This window comes from Pholcus phalangioides, unplaced genomic scaffold (genome assembly GCF_987345545.1).
Source record: "Pholcus phalangioides strain wild (caught in Gottingen) unplaced genomic scaffold, Ppha-v1.0 ptg000007l_1, whole genome shotgun sequence".
In the NCBI taxonomy this organism is placed as follows: Eukaryota; Metazoa; Arthropoda; class Arachnida; order Araneae; family Pholcidae; genus Pholcus; species Pholcus phalangioides.
Window position 1 is genome coordinate 18,865,367 of NW_028301600.1, and position 18,230 is coordinate 18,883,596.

Here is an 18,230-nt window from a genome sequence, read left to right on the forward strand (position 1 = left end):
ACACCCAGTATATAAAACAGGGTGTGTGGTATTTTACTCATGAACCATTGATCTTAGAGGTGTTCTTCCAATTAATAAAAGCATCCAAATAACGTGTTGTATTCAGATATGTCAGTCGTGTTGCAAGTGATGTTGTATAATTATTAAAGTAAAAATGTTAACTTTTTATACAGACACCTTATGCTCAAGAACCCAGGAACAAAGTTGTTGCTCTATCTTCCCTGTTGCCCACAAAAAAATTAGGTTTTTAAGTGCAATATTCATTGAGATATTTGAATTTGAAAAATGGAGGAAAGTTGGGAAAAACAGCATTAAATGCGGGTAAACTATTGCACCCCTTACCAATTTTGAGACACTTTGGGCACCCTAAACTGCTGTGACATACTAGTTGGGAATAACAGCCCCATAATTGTATCCAATATAACTCTTCCTCAAAATATCGTGCAGCAAAAAAAAAAAGCATCTTGAGGCACCCCTAACTAATTTCACTGTATCATAGAGTGTGATAGCAGGCACACCTTTTTTGGAATCACTGCTAAGGAACAGTCATCTGCCACCAGTTTTCTAACTATGAGTGAAGTGTTATGATTGAATGATTTATCGTTGTAAGACTGTTGCTCTCTGTGGCGAGACTTTTTAACGGGAAGATCGGCTCGCATTTGCGCCTTGAAGTTGGGAACCACAGAAAACCAACTTCAGCCGACCACCACTGTGGGGTTCGAACCCGGATCCTTGCATCGCGAGTCCGTCACTATAACCACTCGACCACCACAGCGGCGAACAGTCCATCAAACTTAATTTTCTCACAGAAAAGTTTTAAGGAAAAGTCATGGGAAAACCCTTAATTTGTAACTGTGACAAGGTTTAGTTGGGAATTGAACTTGAGAACACCTCTCAAGATATTTTGGCACTGTAGGCAAGTATGCTATGGACTTAGGCTACCATGCCTGACACTTCAGAGAGAGTGTATGTGTTTGCTTTTACTCAGAACCATAATTTTCATTCAATCAACAGTGTTAGGAACTCTGCACCAATTGCGCTGTACTGCGCCAAAATTAACATCTTGCGCCATCCTGCTCCAATAGTGTATTTTCGTATTTTTCTGCACCAAATAGAAAATTTTGCTTCAGTATGCCCGGAATTTCAGAAAGGATGCCAAAAAACTTTTGTTCCTGCTTGCCCCGAAACAATTCTTTTTGAGAAGAACATGTTTTATTTCGCTGTGCTTAAACTATCACCTTATTTAAACTATCGGGCTTTCCATCGCGAAACCCTGATGATATGTGGTGTGCAAGTGCAGATGGTTTGCAATGGTCTTGCAGCTTTAAAGCGCAAATGCGAGTCAGTTTCCATTTTCAAAAAAAATTCGCCATTGGAAGCAGCAGAAATTACTGCAGTCGATTGTCACTGCATCAAATCCCAAAGTTTTTGAAATGTGTGACTGAAAAAAAAATTTCATTCGCATGTTCATCGAATTACGAATGCTAATTTAGAAACTTTGCAGAATAACGAGCATTAAATCACCAATGTTTCTAAATAACGAGTGTTAAATCACCAATATCATCAAATAACAAGTGTCAGATCGCCAATATTGCCAAATAATGAGTGCTGAATTGTCAAACATCGTGTTGATGTTCCGAAATTCTCTCCCATTTTGCAACAATTTCTTTCCGAGTATAAAAAAATTGAAAACTTATAAGAAAGAAACTTTTAGCCCATTTGAAGTGCTGCTGTTCCAGACAGCAAATAGTGCCCTCAGTAAGCAAAAATAATCTTACTGGTGTGAAAAATTTTATGACAGCCTCTCTTTCAAATAAGGTGTCAAAAGCCTGAAACACCAAAAACAAAAAACAACCTGATGAAAAGATGTTTCATAACAAAAGACAGTGCAGTTGTTGTATCTTTAAAAGGGGTGGGGGTTAACGAAAATATTCTTACGGAAATATTCTCGCTGCTCCAATTTATAAATATCTGCTCTGAATTTTATATTTTGCTGCTCCGAAATGGACTTTGTCACTTCCCACTCCTGAATCAATCAACTTTGAGATAATTTAGTAATTGACTGGATTATATTTTAAAAGACATTTTGTGGCTACAGTTGTTTTCGCTACATAGTTTAACATGTAACTTTTCATGGAATTAGTGTAACTTGATTACATTCTTATTTTTCAGGATTCAGAAATATATTCCATTTTGTTGAAGCAAATTGCTCCGAAAGATGCAGGAGTAACTATGGAAGCATTAATGGTAACTGTCTTTTTTTCCTGTATGCTTGTTGATTTGGCACCATATAGTTTTGCTTATAAAATTTTTTTTTATTGCAGGCATTAAAAATATCATGGTAAAATTAATATAGTCAAACCTCAGTTTAGTGATTCCAGATTTAACAATTTTCTGGGATTTAATAGATCTTTAGGAAGATGTTTTAGAGGCTTTAGGGCTATGTTTATGTTTTAAAGGCAATTCCTGGCTATCCAGGATTTAATATAGATCTGTGTTTAGAAATAGATAGCAGCACTTGAACACATATATGCATGAAATTTGCATAAATGTACAGATAGGCTCCACTATAATAATTGTGACACAATCTCTTTGGAGGTAAAATGATAGTAAATTGCTTCTGTGAGATAACAGACTAGGGCTGTGTACAAGGCTGTTACTTAGAAGTTCAGTCAAAAAAGTTACAAAATTCAATATTTTTACAAAAGTTATGTCTATTAAAAAATTCTTCATGCACTGATTTGTGAAACAAAACAGAAAATGGTTCTTTTAAAATTTCATGAATTTTATTGGTAGTCTTTTTCAGAAAAAGTTTTTTTCAGAAAAATTTGTTTTTTCTATCAAAGGGGCTGAATAAAAATTTAGTCAGATTACAGCCACATAGCTTACCGATTGAATATTGCATTGTATTCCTAATAACCAATATAATTTTCTTGAGATTTTATTCAATGATATAAAATTAGGAGTTACTAGGGAGTTATGTTAGGATTTATTATTCCTGATGAATAAATTAAAATTAAATTGGTGAAAATTATCTCAGTCTGAGATATATTTGTGTATGACCCCTATTTCTCAGCAAAAAGAGATGCTTCAAATTCAATTAGCTTGGTCAGCTTTGATTGTACATTACACTTCACTTCCAAAATGTAGATGGCAATACTGAAAAATCAGACACAACACTACATACGCATAGGATTACCAGATCCAAAAACTGAGAAAGGAGGATGCCTGCTCGCGCACCCCTAGATGTCACTTAACCTCATTTTCACAATAGATGCTGCCACTATTCTGACCAATAAAACTGGTAGCAACAATAATTTTTCCCAACTCTAAAACAGCACCGCTAAAAAAAGCAGAAACAAAAAATTCTGGGAATTTTGACAGCTATTGGTAAATATATGTGGGGGGGAAAAAGCACAAAAACACTTATATCAATGAAGAAATATATTTTTCAGTGTGGAGAAAAAAAAAATTCCCCCCAAAAAACAAATAATTCCAGAAACCTGAAAAGGGGGACAAAAGGGTGAATTTTCCAAAATGTAGGAGGATGCTTGAAATGACATAAAAAAGGAGGGCATGCCCTCCTAAAAGAGGATAGTTGGTAACCCTACATACACACCCAGACTGTCTGATACACATACTTACACTTCCGGCACAACTCACTAGGTAGTAAATTGCCCATGGCGATAGACCTGAGTTGTGCTCAGATTGAAAAAAAAAGAAAGCTTTGATTGTAGAAGAACATTTTTTCTTTTTGTTTCACATGTCAGTGAATGAATTATTTTTTAATATACAGTGGTACCTCAGTTAACAAACACTTCAGCTTACAAATTTTTTGGCTAACAAAGATTTTTTCAATGATTTTCTGTCTTGGCTAACGAACATTTTAGTTGATACAGATTCATTCCCTAACATAAAACAGCTGCACCTGGATTCTTGGAAATCTAAATTTTCGTTTCATCATGTGTCGTGAGATAAATTTTTATCAAAATGAATCCACTAAATAACTGAAATACCAGACAACCGCTCTGTCACATTACAGATATATCCCTTTACTCTGGTGGGTTGGGCCACGCCAATGAGTAACTGTTGCTCGATCCGGATTTATTTATTTCCATCTCAGAATCACTTTGCAGGTACATCTCTCTTTCTCTTTCAGAAGAGCTTTGGACCATTTCATGTAAAATGAATGATTAAAGTTAGAAAAAAATTTATTTAAAAAATGTGTCAGACTTGAATAATTTCAGTTGCATACAGTAAGACTCTTAATACCAAACTCGACAATATGGCCATTCTAAGAGCTTATCTTTCCCATCTGCATGTGTGTGAGAGAGAAATGAGTTGACTATATCACATAGCACTCTACCTCAACACTTTTTTTCACTATAGCTCATGAATCCGACTGCGTAGCATATATAGTATAAAATTAAAAGATCCTTAAATATTTTACCTTTCTGTAAATTCTTCAGTCGATTGTGAAGCTGTTCATTCCAGCTTTTGGTCAGTATTTTGTCTTTTTTGCAGTATTTCTCTTATAAACTTATAGTGTTTTATAAACTTATTTTCAAATTTTGGACTGTACCTGAAACCAATTAAATTATTTTATGTGGAAACTCATGGAAAATCATGTTTTGGTTAATGAATGTGATACTGAAACAAATTATCTTTGTGACTTATTTGACTTTTATTGACTTATGGACCCAGACTTTAAAAAAAAAAAAAAAAAAAATCTGAAATGGCTTCTATATAGGATGATGGGTAACAACAGTTGAAAAAAATTATAATTGACATTTTGTCTAAGACTAACATTTCAAGAATTGCCTGTTGAAAAAAGGTGGGAGTATTCATCCTGTATAAATATATGTTACAGTAAATAGATTTGGTTATTGTGCAAAATAACTGATAAAATGGTTATTGTGCATAATAACCTATTCATCACATTTACTGTAACATATATATTATAATAAAATATTTATAATATTAAATATTAAAATATGTTTTTTATACTTTTCAGCAACCTGATTTACTAGCTCGTGCTGAAACTATGTTGCAACAAGCTGACAAAATAGGATGCAGGAGCTTTTTAACTCCTCATGATGTTATTGATGGTGTTTACAAATTGAATGTTGCATTTGTCGCTAACTTATTCAACAATCATCCAGCACTAGATAAACCAGATGAACCTATTGAGTTCGAAAATTTAGAAGAGACAAGGGAAGAAAAAAGTTAGTTTTGAATATCTAATCATTCATAATATTGTTTTCACGTAATTTATACTGCTATTGCTTGAAAATTCACAAAAGCAATCTGACAATATTACATTTTCATATTAACCATACACAATGTAAAACATATGACTAAAAGTATCATATTTCAAAATTATTATAAATCTCATGAATTGTTTATTTAAATTATTCTTTTTGTTTCAAAGAAAAATGTGTATTCTTTAATTGTTATTTATGTATAAAGGAAGAAAATATGTGATTATAAAATCTCATTTGCAAAGTTTCTTAAGTTACGTATAATTTTCAGAACTGGAAATCTGCAAATTATGTGTAACACAAAAATCAGGTTCTGATCACCATTACACTTAAATTTTCTTTGTAAGGAAAAAGTTTTGTCCTCAAAACTTGATAGCCAAATCATTATTGCACAGACATTCATTTAGATCTTAGTTTAAAATACTTGCTGTGTGACATTAATGTTATGGCTGTACAGAATCTCTGTGAAACTTATTGCATGGGAAACTTACATGCCTTTAGAAGTTTGAAAAAAAAGGAATACTAAAATTAAAAACTATAAAAGAATCATATGGAATTCATTTATTCATTCTACAGTATGATACAGTATCAGCCACCTCATTGGGCATTTTGCCTATTGCGGTGTTGTATTTGTATTTGCATATAGTGGATTAATAAGTATTCATAAGAGTATAATTAATAAGTATTCAAAGATGAAATTATCTCTTACTTTATTTGTTTACCATAATTTCCGTGTGATAAATATACAAAGTTTATCTTTACAGTTCATCTAATTTTGTTTGATGGTATCATTTCAGCTTATCGCAACTGGATGAATAGCATGGGTGTCTCACCTTATGTAAATTGGATTTATAGTGATCTTGCAGATGGCTTAGTTATTTTCCAGGTATATTCTTAATTTTCATTTCTTAATTCATGTGCTATGAAAATTATGCTATAAATTTATTTCTTGGTTTGAATTGTACATACCAAATTGTTTCGCTGTTGATTTTTTTCTCCTTTAAAACCTGTATGTGTGTGTAGATTATTACAAGTGTTTTTCTCTTCCTCTGAAATAAAGGCAGCATTCTTAGTCATCTTAAGATATTCCAAATATTAAAATAATGTATCATTTCAAATTTTTCAATGTTCAGTCTTGTGCAAAATAGATTTGTTTATTTTTATGGCTATTTACTTATGTTTTCATTATTATTAACTGCAAACCAGTCAAATTAGTAAATCTTATTAAACCTATTATTTTCATGGTCCCTTTTTTGGGACAGTTGTTTTTATTTCTAATTAAGCTGTGGAATTTTTAGTTTTGATTGTTGTACTTAAATTTTGAACTGACTGCTACAGCCATTATGAGCTCAATAAAAATATTTCAAATTTTTTTTATTAATAATAATAAATTTATTAATAATTTTAATTTATTATTATTAATAAAAAAAAATTTGAAATATTTTTATTGAGCTCATAATGGTTGTAGCAGTCAGTTCAAAATTTAAGTACAACAATCAAAACTAAAAATTCCACAGCTTAATTAGAAATATATATATATTATATATATATATATGTATATATATATTATATATATATATATGTATATATATATATATGTATATATATATATATGTATATATATATATATATATATATGTATATATATATATATATATATATATAGTTTTCCATTCATATTTCATTCATGTTATCATATTCATTGCATTGGTGTACGCAAAGGGGGGTTGTAACCCCCCCCCCCAAGCCGAGATTATAGTGTTATTTTCAGGAAAAAACGTAAACCCCCCTTGAGAAAATTCAGTGTACACATATGATCATATTAATGTAATTTTTTTTTTGAAAAATGAACTAATAGAGTTCTGGTATGTAATGAATTAAGTGAGCATTACATGCAAGGAACTCTCGTGATCATACAAATACAACGCCACAACAGGCAAAATGCCCAACAAGGTGGCTGAGAAAAAGATGCCCATGAAAATATGGATGTCATATATTTCGAAAATACAGCAACCCAATTAAAAATGCAATTAACAAAAATTGTAAACAATATATACACATGATAAAATATTATACAATGCCCATATTGAATGCTTATGGTTGTCTTATTCTAACTATGGATAGCTTCTCGATTTACCACAACATGTTTATCATATTTCTTTTTAAACGTGTCAATTGTGTTACAATTTACTACCTCTGGGGGTAAGCTATTCCATTTATTAACAACCCTATCAGAGAAAAATTCCCTGCGACAACATAGCCTTGCATTGTCCTTTACCAATCGATACTGGTGCCCCTTGTAAAAGCAGTCGATTGGCGGTGTACTAAAAGTTCATGATCCATCCCATCGAAAATTTTGAACACTTCGATCATATCTCCTCGACACCTGCGTTCATCCAATGTAAACATATTCAAAAAATAAAGTCTCTCTTCATAACTCAAGCCCTGTGTGCCAATAAGGACGTGCGTAGCTCTTCTCTGCACCCCTTCAACCAAGTCTATGTCCCTATGGTCCCTATGTAGGTAGGGTCTCTAAAACCTTACAGCATACTCCAGTCCAGGACGAACTAAGCCTCGTCAGATAACTCTTATTATCCCAAATATGGTATTTCACAGAAATAAATAAATGAAGGGAAAAGTATTATGAACAGCTTTTCACATTTCTCTATCTTTAAATCTTTCTATAAAATTAATTGAAAACCAGAAATGCTAAATGGAACAAATACCCCAAAAAAAGAAGAAAAATGTTTTTGCGCAACAAAATATAGTAAATACCAAGGTTGTCAACTTGGGAAATGGTGTGAGTGTCCAACTCACTCTAAGTTGGTTAAAAACACATTGCTATTAACACACTGGTCGATGATGCCTGAAATTTGTTTTTTTCTCTCCTTTAAAATTTGCAATTTGGCACTTACCGCATTTTCCATTTCTGGTCGTCAATTCACCTTGACAACACTTCAATACAGAGGTGCTGACATGAAGAAAACATTGGGGAGAGCTGAGAGTTGCTGGTCGTTCCATATATACAGGACTCAAGTTCCTATGCAGGAGTGGCAAGGTGCATTACATTGTTTTTTCAGAAATTATTGGTGGGGGGGCTCAGCCCACTTGCAAAATCTATTGGGTGGCTCAAAGTGATTCAGCCCCTAGGTTCAGGTGCCTATTTATTTACATAGACTACTTGATGTTCTACAAGTGAACATCAATGTCACGATGCTCACTTGTATTAGGCTGATCAGCATAGGAATAATTTAGAAATTAAGTCTAATAAAAATAAGTCATAGTTACTAAATTACCTAATTTATGCAATTAAATGTATTGTGTTATAGCTGAATCTTATTAAATTTCACAAAAATGATATTAACAGAACAGTGATTTGATTAAGAAGAAAGACTAAGGGACTGTTTTCAAGTTACTGAGAATTCTTATAATGAAAAAGAAATATGTAATAAAAAAAAAAACCATTATAAAATAAATACATATGGTATTTACACAACTCTGCAAACATATTTGAATAAACTTTTACATTCATATGAAAGGAAAGAACCAAGTGGGAATTTTACATATACAGGGTCTAAAGGTATCCATCCCCTGTATTGCTAAAGAACAAGTCCCGACTCTAAATGTTGCATCCATATACAGTAAGATGGACATGCCTGATCTACGAAGTACGAAAGCCTGGATAACCAAGCGAAGATCGAGATGTAGTTAGGAAAGAAAATTCACATTCCTCTGTGGGGAATCGAACCACCAATCTCTCACTGTCCGGGCGAGTGTTCTAACCATTGAAATACAGAGGACAGACATTTTCATTCCTTAGAGCATATATATGAATGCTGAACGGGACTGTGCTTGGACAGCCTCCTAGCTCAGCTAATAGATCTCATGATGTTAGCCCCCAGATTGGTGGTTTGATTCCTCACAGAGGAATGTGAATTTTCTTTCCGAACTACATCTCGATCTCCACTTGGTTATCCAGGCTTTTGTGCTTCATATGAACAGTGGAGAGTGACATCGTTTCTCTCTATATGCCTGATCTATTAAAAAATCATCTTCCATTTGAGGTGAAAAGTTGTCATTTTATCTTAAACAATTCTTTATGGTTTACATGCTTGTTTTGAATGAAGATATCACTATTATTTTTTAATATTGTCCGATGGAATAAGTATTTAATTCATATGAAGCAAGTTTATCGTAAAAAAGTTTGACTTGATTAAAAATGCTAAATTTGTATTCTTGGACCCATTTTTGTTTTTAACAAATGTAATTAATTTTAAATTGATTGAAGTTCGTTTTTGTTTCTAGTTGTATGATATCATAGAACCTGGCATTGTAGATTGGAACAGAGTTCATAGGACATTTAGCAAGCTTAAAGCATTCATGGAGAAATTGGAAAATTGTAATTATGCAGTCAGCCTTGGAAAGCAACGTAAATTCTCATTAGTTGGTATTGCAGGCCAAGACTTATCAGAAGGCAATCCTACTCTTACTTTAGGTATTACCTGTTCTTATTCTCTTACAGAAAAAAAAGAAAATTAGTCATTTTTGAATAAATATTTTTCCTAGTTTTGTGGAAGAAATAAATATTCTGTGCATTTATGCAAATAATCAGCTTCTACTTTAACAACACAGTTTCATACACACCATGCTTATTAATTATTCATATATATACTGATTTACAAAAAAAAAAAAAAAAAAAAAAAAAATCATGTACCTAAGAAAGAATTGTCTGATATTCATGAAATTTTGTGGACAACATTGTGAAGTAAAAATGTGCAAATGATTATAGAATTGCACAGAAAGAAATTTTTTCACACAAAGAGTAATTTATTGTTGTGAGATTAACAAATTGAATATCGGCCAATAATATATGGGCCGACATTGGTGCATAGAGGCTGTATATGTAGTCCTGTGACATACCCACCCACAGTTCCTGTAAATGTGTTTCTATTTTACGCATAGTGGCTGTTTGCTGGAGTTGCCTTCCAAGATTGTCCCAAACATATTCTATTGGGGACAAATCATGTGAGCGTGCAGGCCAATCAAGTGTGCTGATCCTGAGGAGACATTTTTTAGGCACTTTTGCAGAATGTGGCCAAGCAGGATGTTGTTGAAAAATGGCTATGTGGAGCCCTGCCATAAGAGGCACAACATGTGGTCGCAGCACATCATTGACCCATCATTGCATGGTCATACTGCCACGGATCATCACTAAAGATTAATGGGTATAGTATGCAATAGCTCCCTAGACCAAAACACCAAGTGTGTGGGATATGTGTTGCTCAACAAAAAGACAGGATTGTAGTGTTGCCCACGGTGCCTCCAGATGAAGATGTGGTCATCATCAACATAACGACATGCCTAGTTTCAAAACGAAGCTACAACTTGTTCTGGGCGTGCAATTTTTTTGCAAATCAGTATATATATATTTATTTATTTATTCATGCATAGTGGTAAGATTAGAGAGAGAACTTTCAAAAAATGAAAGAAACAAAATTGAATGCATAAGAAAATATTGATATATTGTGTGTTAAACCTCCCAAGTGGTCGCCTGACATCAAATATGACGTGAAAATTTGGTTATTTTCTCTGAATGACGTCAGTCAAAAAAAAAAATCACGTCATTTCAAAGTTATTTTGACCACGAACAGTAAAGGTCAGGAAATAACGTGATTCTTGATGACCTTAATGAAATATCAGGTCATTTCATGACTTTATTAGCCATGAAGGTCATGAAATGACGTGATTTTTTATAGCGTAAATGATTTTGCGTCATCAAAATCACAAATTTCTTTCCAACTGAAAAATTGTGTTCCGGATGAAAATATCAAAATTATCCAAAATATTTGTCAATGAACCTTCAGAGGGCGTTTCAAAATTACCCTAGGTGTATTCGTTACTGGTTGTCACAAGATAAATGAAGTACTTTTAATTGCGATTTTGTTTTGAATGGGAATGCAAAATTTTTCAATGAGTAATTGTTCATATAAATATATCAACACGTTATATAAATTATAATTGCATCCATATCACGTTTTTTACGGAAGATCAGAGGATCTGTGAATCTGTCAACAATTGAAAAAGATGCAACGAATTCTGTGACGTGTACGCTGAACTAAAAAAATGAATTTTTTTTAAATTTTTTTTTTCGATAATTATAAATAACGCAAATAATTATATTTATAATTATATTACTATATTTTTCAAGGATAAAAAAATAAAAGGAAACGAAAAAATAACTGCCATCGGCTAAACTCAGAAAGAAATTAAACGGTAATTGTAATATAACTAATCAATACTTTTAAAGTCTTCATTAAATAACACCCGATAGCTATCGCTATGATCGCGCAATGGGTAGGGGCATGGTGTGAGATACAAAGGGACAATCCTTGAATGAACTAGGTTCGAATCCGACCTGCGCCAGAAAGTCATACTTTTTTTCCTTCCGTCTCTTCAAATAGCGCCATCTACCTTCTTAAAGTCGAACTATTTGCAAATGGTCATTTTTTGACGTTATTTTTGACGTTTCCAAAATGGACATAATGACCATTTTATCACGTCATGTTTGAGACATTTTATGACTTCCAAAAAACGTTTTTATTGACGTCAGGCAACAACTTGGGCTATGCACAGGGGTCATCACCAAAGGTAACCCCTGCATTGTTAGAAAAAGCAGGCTTTTCTGATGGGTGGGTGGCTAGGCCTAATCATACCAAAAATGCAGACCCATGTTCCCCAATGCCTACCTTCTCAAAAACATGTTAGAAAAAAAATGGCAAAAATAGAAAATGCATTTTAAAAATGTACAAATGTTTTTAAATATATAACAGAGCTTCAGGGTTAGAGTCAAAATACAGAACAAAGCAAGAGGAAACATATTAAGATTTGTTGAGAACTTTATTATTTAAAAAAATCAATAGAATATTATTGCTATAATGTGTGTGTGTAATTAATTAAATCTCATCTCTGGAAGGGAGTAAAATGGTAAAAACTTGCAGATAATAGTGATAGACTGAGATTGTAGACATTTTAGAACAGGATTTCCCAAAGAATGAAATGAAGTTGGTAAAACATATGAAAAATGTGTCTCATTTGTAAAAATCTTTTTTTTTTAAAGTTACATGCATTCAGCTATGATTAGTGTAAAAGTTAATCATCTCTTTCTGCATCTTTTGATTATTTTCTTTCAGCTTTGGTTTGGCAGTTGATGAGAGCTTATACTTTGAGTATTCTTGCTCAATTAGCAAATACTGGACATCCAGTTGTAGAAAGAGAAATTGTAGAATGGGTGAACAATAAGGTATGTTGTCAATGTTATTTAAACTAACTTCAACTTAGGGCCAGTTCTGGACACAAAGCAATAAGGCAGTCACCACATGGCATCATATTTAGAGGGGCAGCATATGATTGTTATTATTTGTTATTTCCAATCAATTTAACTGACTGAGAAATTGATGAAACTGTAATTTTCAAAGTCAAGGCTGCAAAACTTTGTAGTTTGATATTAGATTTCACTCCAGACATGAGTAGATAGTTTTCATAGATAGTAGATTTTTCAACATAGTAGATAGACTTCTTCTTATTCAGATAGATAGAGACTAGGTGGAGAATGGGGATTTGTTCATTGCCCATTGTGTCTCATTAACATTTTGGAATTGTCTTTTTAGTGATCAATAATTGTTTAAGCATTAGATGGATTGATGGATTGTGGCACAGAGTTCCATTGCAAATATCATTCTTCTTGATCTGATTTATCACCCTTCTTCTACTGTATACCCTCAGGGATGGGACAGGTTTTTGTAAGCACATTATCGTTCTTCTTTTTTCTTTTTTTGATAAAGGACTTTACAATTGCCCTGTGGGTAAACTGTAGCAAACAGGGGGTATGGCATTTTACTGGCGAACCGTTGATTCTAGAGATATACTTCCAATTATAAAAAGTTTTCAAATAATGTGTAGTACTCAGATATGTCATTCCTGTTTCAAGGGGTTGTATAGTTGTTAAAACAAAAAAAAAATTGACTTTTGATATGGTGTCCCTGAGTGTTCCAAAACCCAGTTGGAAAGTTGTTGCCCTGTCTTTCCGTGGCTTTTAGTCCGCAAGTTATCAAACCCATTTGATCACTAATAAGGTGTTAAGTGAGATGACGCGCTCCGATATATGTTTTATGTTTCACAATAAAATTCTCATTTCATTTGTTTTTTTTGTATCCTGTGTATATAATATGACAAGTGTAAGATAACAGATGAGATGGCATGGGTTTTCTAACATAACTCTAGGATCAATGGTTCACCAGTAAAATGCCATATCCTCCTCCCCATTTGCTATGGACCCTGTATATACAGCGAAACCTTTTATAAGACAGACACTGAATGAGATGGCATGGGTTTTCTAACATAACTCTAGAATCAACGGTTTACCAGTAAAATGCCATATCCCCCTCCCCATTTGCTATGGATCCTGTATATACAGCGAAACCTTTTATAAGACAGACACTGAATGAGATGAAAACCTGTTTGAAACAGAATCAAAATATAGTCTGTTCAGTAATTAGTACTTTGATTTGCACCCTTATAAAATAGAAATCTGTCTAAAACGGAATGATATTTCAGTCTCTTGACCTTCTGTTTCGTACAGGTTTCACTGTACATTGTTGTGTTATAAATACAAATCTTTACTAGTTGAATGTGGCACAAAACATTGTTTCCCAAAGTGGACAATATTGCCCCCTGGAGTGGGGAATGGAATGATCCTGGGGTTTTAGAGGGTTTTAGACAGGAGAAAAACTTTTTGAAGAGGCGATAGAACAAAAGATATGGAGAAACTATGGTATAGAGGTAGAAAAAGCTATTTTCTAAATACTTTAGTGGCATCTTGGGGGAAAGAGAGAGAGAGAGGCAAAATAGCACTCTTTTCAGGTGACAAAATGTCCAGTACCAGTCCTACTGTCTGAAAGATAATTTTTGATACTTTGCAAATTCAATAAATCCTCATCATGAAGGTAATAGATTCTGTAATTTGGTGAAATTTATTATTCCTGTCATTTTGGTCAGCAGATGATGGACAAATGAAGGAAAGTATACATATAAATAATTAAATCAATAAGTTTTATCATAAAACCAGATTTCAGATGACAAAAGTCACCATCTATTGTTTGAATTTTTTTTCAAATTTCAATCCTTTTTCCATTCAGCTTAAAGAAGCTGGCAAACAGACCAGCATAAAAAGTTTCCAAGATACCTTGATAGCAGATGCTAGACCTATTATTGATCTCATTGATGCAATAAAACCTGGAAGCATAAACTACAATCAAGTTCTTAATGCATCATCACCAGAGGTAATTGACTTGATACCATCATTTCAAGTTTATTATTATTATTGTTTGTTCGTTATCATTATTATTGTTATTATTCTAATGCATGATATACTGACACAGTAAAACCTGTCAGTTTGTACACCTTTATTTCCTGGACACCTATCTATATTGGACAGTTTTGAATGTGGAACCAGTTATAATTCTGTAACACAGGATCTCCACATCATATCTTGGACTCCTTTCTAACTTGGACAGATTTTAATAGAACTGTATTTGTCCTACTTACAAGGAAAGGGTCCAAAGGTGTCATCCTCAAAAAGTTCCGAAAAAATTACTACTAATTTTCTACTCATTAAAATATGCATAAAAATATAAAATATCTGGCAAAATTATTGTAGGTCACTCAAAAAAAATTGTAAATATTAATATTTTGAATGTATGTAATATTTGATGAGTTCTACATGTTAGTTGGATATTTTTCTAATTGGAAGTATGCCTCTCGGATGAGTAAAATGCTGTGCATGCTGTTAGCTATATGTACCCTGTATATATAAAATCACCTAACTTCTCTTTTTCTTTTTTTTAGAATTGCTTAGAACACATTGGTTATTTTCTGTTGTTTCATAGACCTTGGTTTCTCTAGCTTCCCTCAGATTTTTATAAAGAATCATAATCTTTCTCTCTTGCGTAGTTACAGTGGTCCAATTGTCCAAAATGCTATCTAAATGAGGAAAAACTTATTATGCGGAACATTTTTTAAAATGAAAATTGTTTGCTCGGGTTCAAAGACGTCATCCGTTTGAGTTAATTCTCAACATTTTCCCAACACTAGTGGTTGGCATCATCAGGAGAATTGATAAAACTGGATCAAAAGTCAAGTTTTCTGGAGTCTTGGGTTGTATTTACGTACGTGAGTGGCTTGACATACACTATTGTTTTCCGATTGGTCAGTTGATCCTATGGCTGGCAGCAAATTGAAAACAGTTCTTATGCTGGAGAACCTGATTGGCAGAGAGATGTGAAGTTATCTGATTGGCTGTTGTCGTCATTCTGTTGCTGGATCTTGAAGGGGAAGGTTCTCGTTCTTCTGAGAGCTGGTGTCCAGGATGTGGTATCCATTTTATCACTTTCAGTTTTTTTTAACTTCCAGTTTCATCACGTTCTGAATCCATTCCTTCTGGATTCCAAACCATATCACAAATTTCACCATCTGTTAATTTTTTAACAACCAATTCACTGTTGTCGATGTCCATTATTTCCTATAAATATTCTCATATTCTATATTCAAGTTTATGATACTGCTGATGTATCACAAAAAAATAGAAATCTTGGTATTCATCACGGATGTATCACATTCAGTGGAAACATCTAATTCGTCAGTCAGTTCTTTGAAGGTTTTAAAGTAACACACACACACTTCCTAAGCTTGTTCGACACACAAATCTTCATCTTTCACTGTTTGACATAAAGCTTGCTCATTCTTAAGTGATTAACTAAAGTTGATGTTCTGTTCAGAAAAGTGGATCCTGTAGTGAACTTTCATGGATGAATGAATGCCCATACCTATGGGTTGCAAACAGAAGTTCAGTTTAGTGATGAATATTTTCTATCTTTCTCTCTCTCATAACAAGAATATTTGAAAGTATTTTCTTGTTATTTTCATTCAAACAAGAAAGAATAGGTACAAGAATCAAAATGAGTGAAAAAATACCATTCAAAACCAATTTTGGGTAAAAAAATCATCAAAGGTCCAAGTTGAAAAAAGAGTGAAAAGAAAACATAGCCTGAAAAATGTGTTTGGATTATGGGTCAGTCCAGAGATTAGGGAGTTTCTACTGTAATTTTTCCAGACAGATCACAGAAAAGGTATAAGGAAAGATAGAATTTTAAAAGAAAACTAAAATTAAAAGATTATGTTATTTAAAAAAATTCTGGACACTCTCTTCTGCTTCTTAGTGAATTCTATCATTAATACCACATTGTGTGCAAAGTATAAGAACAAGTATAGAAAGATATGGTTGTGTTCAAAATCACTGATAAAAGCAGTCATCTAATCTGATGTTTGTCAATTATATTATGGCAGTATGATCTGATGCTAGATATCCCTAGATAACTGAAAATATGATAGTGTAAAATTTGAGGAAAAAGCTAGTTGAATGCTTCGAATGTGTTGAAGTGAGTAATTAGGTGTTAAGTGATTAGGTGTAAGTAATTGTACAGTTATAGAAAATTTATGCAATTTTTGTGTTGTTAAATGTGTTTCTTGTCTCCATTAATAATGTCATTGTCAAGGCAATGTGCAGCATTAACACACACACAACATAAGATTTTAGAGTTTATAGCATACATAGCTTTGTGATCTGCAAAGATTTCTGTTGGAGAAGATGCTGCCTTGATTGGTCAAATTCAATCACTCTTGGTCCTTTGAGTTCTAAGAAAGAAAGTTCATAACCTGGGAGAAATTTGACTGTATTCTTTTTAAAAAAATGAAAAAGAGTGTCATTCTTGAGCACAGAAGAATATCTTAACATCTGTTTGTAAATATCTAGCAATTTAGATGAGATTAGATAGATCGAGGTTCAACTGTAATTTTCATTAACTATTATTCTTGTCATTGCAGGAGAGGATGACAAATGCCAAATATGCTATATCAATGGCCAGAAAAATTGGTGCTAGAATATATGCCTTGCCAGAAGATATAACTGAAGTAAAGCAAAAAATGGTGATGACTGTCTTTGCATGTTTGATGGCCAGAGACTATATTCCTAACATGGGTTCAAAAAATAATTCTGATTGAAAAATGCTATGTTTTTGTTGCTGTTTTTATTTTCAGAATTTTTATTTGTTGATTTTTTGAAATGAGCCATAGCCAGTGACAACTGTGAACATACTTCAACTGTATTATTTATACTTCTGTTCTCTGTGCACAATTGGGGTTTTAAAAGTAATAAAAAAAAATTATATATATATATGAAAAATATGGGGTCCACAATTCTCCCTCTCATCAAATACATTCACTATGGTACATTAAAATCTGTATTATGCTTTAGTGTTTCTCAAATAAGCTAAAACATGTTCTGCTTTGAGTTTGAGTTTAATGTGTTTTGAATTTCATTTGAAAGCACACATGCATTATTCTATTTAAATATACAAATACAACGCCACAACAGGCAAAATGCCCAACGAGGTGGCTGATAAAAAGATGCCCATAAAAATATGGATGTCATATATTTCAAAAATACAGCAACCCAATTAAAAATGCAATTAACATCTTAACATTAATATCTATTAAATTTCTTATTCAAGTGACATGTACTTAACTTTACACATACACACATATATATATACTGACTGTTCAGAGAATGCAAAATTAGAAAGCACAGAATATACCAGAAATTTGACATGGATTGTTCAATAGGAGAAATGGAAATGTCAGCCACTGAATATGTATGATTCAGTGTGTCTCCTGTAGAGCATGAGTGGGATACAATTGCTTGATGTTTGGCCCTTATGTCGTTGCATGCAACTACAACTGACAAATTCTGGCTGTATATCCAATCTACATGGAATAGTACTTTATAGATATTTATCCAAAATCTGTATAAGTCATACACTGTGTCTTATAAGTTACAAGTGCTTAAGATGGACACAC

At 32.9% G+C, this 18,230-nt stretch overlaps 1 protein-coding gene across 1 annotated transcript in view; it reads left to right on the forward strand.

Moving 5' to 3' along the window:
* The window catches only part of Fim (plastin-2 fimbrin), an 85,108-nt gene extending 67,590 nt beyond the window's left edge, over window positions 1-17,518 (forward strand). The window contains exons 7-13 of the mRNA XM_089232777.1: window positions 2,173-2,247; window positions 5,015-5,225; window positions 6,059-6,147; window positions 9,567-9,756; window positions 12,452-12,561; window positions 14,456-14,599; window positions 17,199-17,518. Of these exons, the coding sequence (XP_089088903.1) occupies window positions 2,173-2,247; window positions 5,015-5,225; window positions 6,059-6,147; window positions 9,567-9,756; window positions 12,452-12,561; window positions 14,456-14,599; window positions 17,199-17,375 (996 nt within the window). The 3' untranslated portion in view covers window positions 17,376-17,518. The remainder of the gene's footprint in view (window positions 1-2,172; window positions 2,248-5,014; window positions 5,226-6,058; window positions 6,148-9,566; window positions 9,757-12,451; window positions 12,562-14,455; window positions 14,600-17,198) is intronic.
* Window positions 17,519-18,230: the final 712 nt, after the last annotated feature.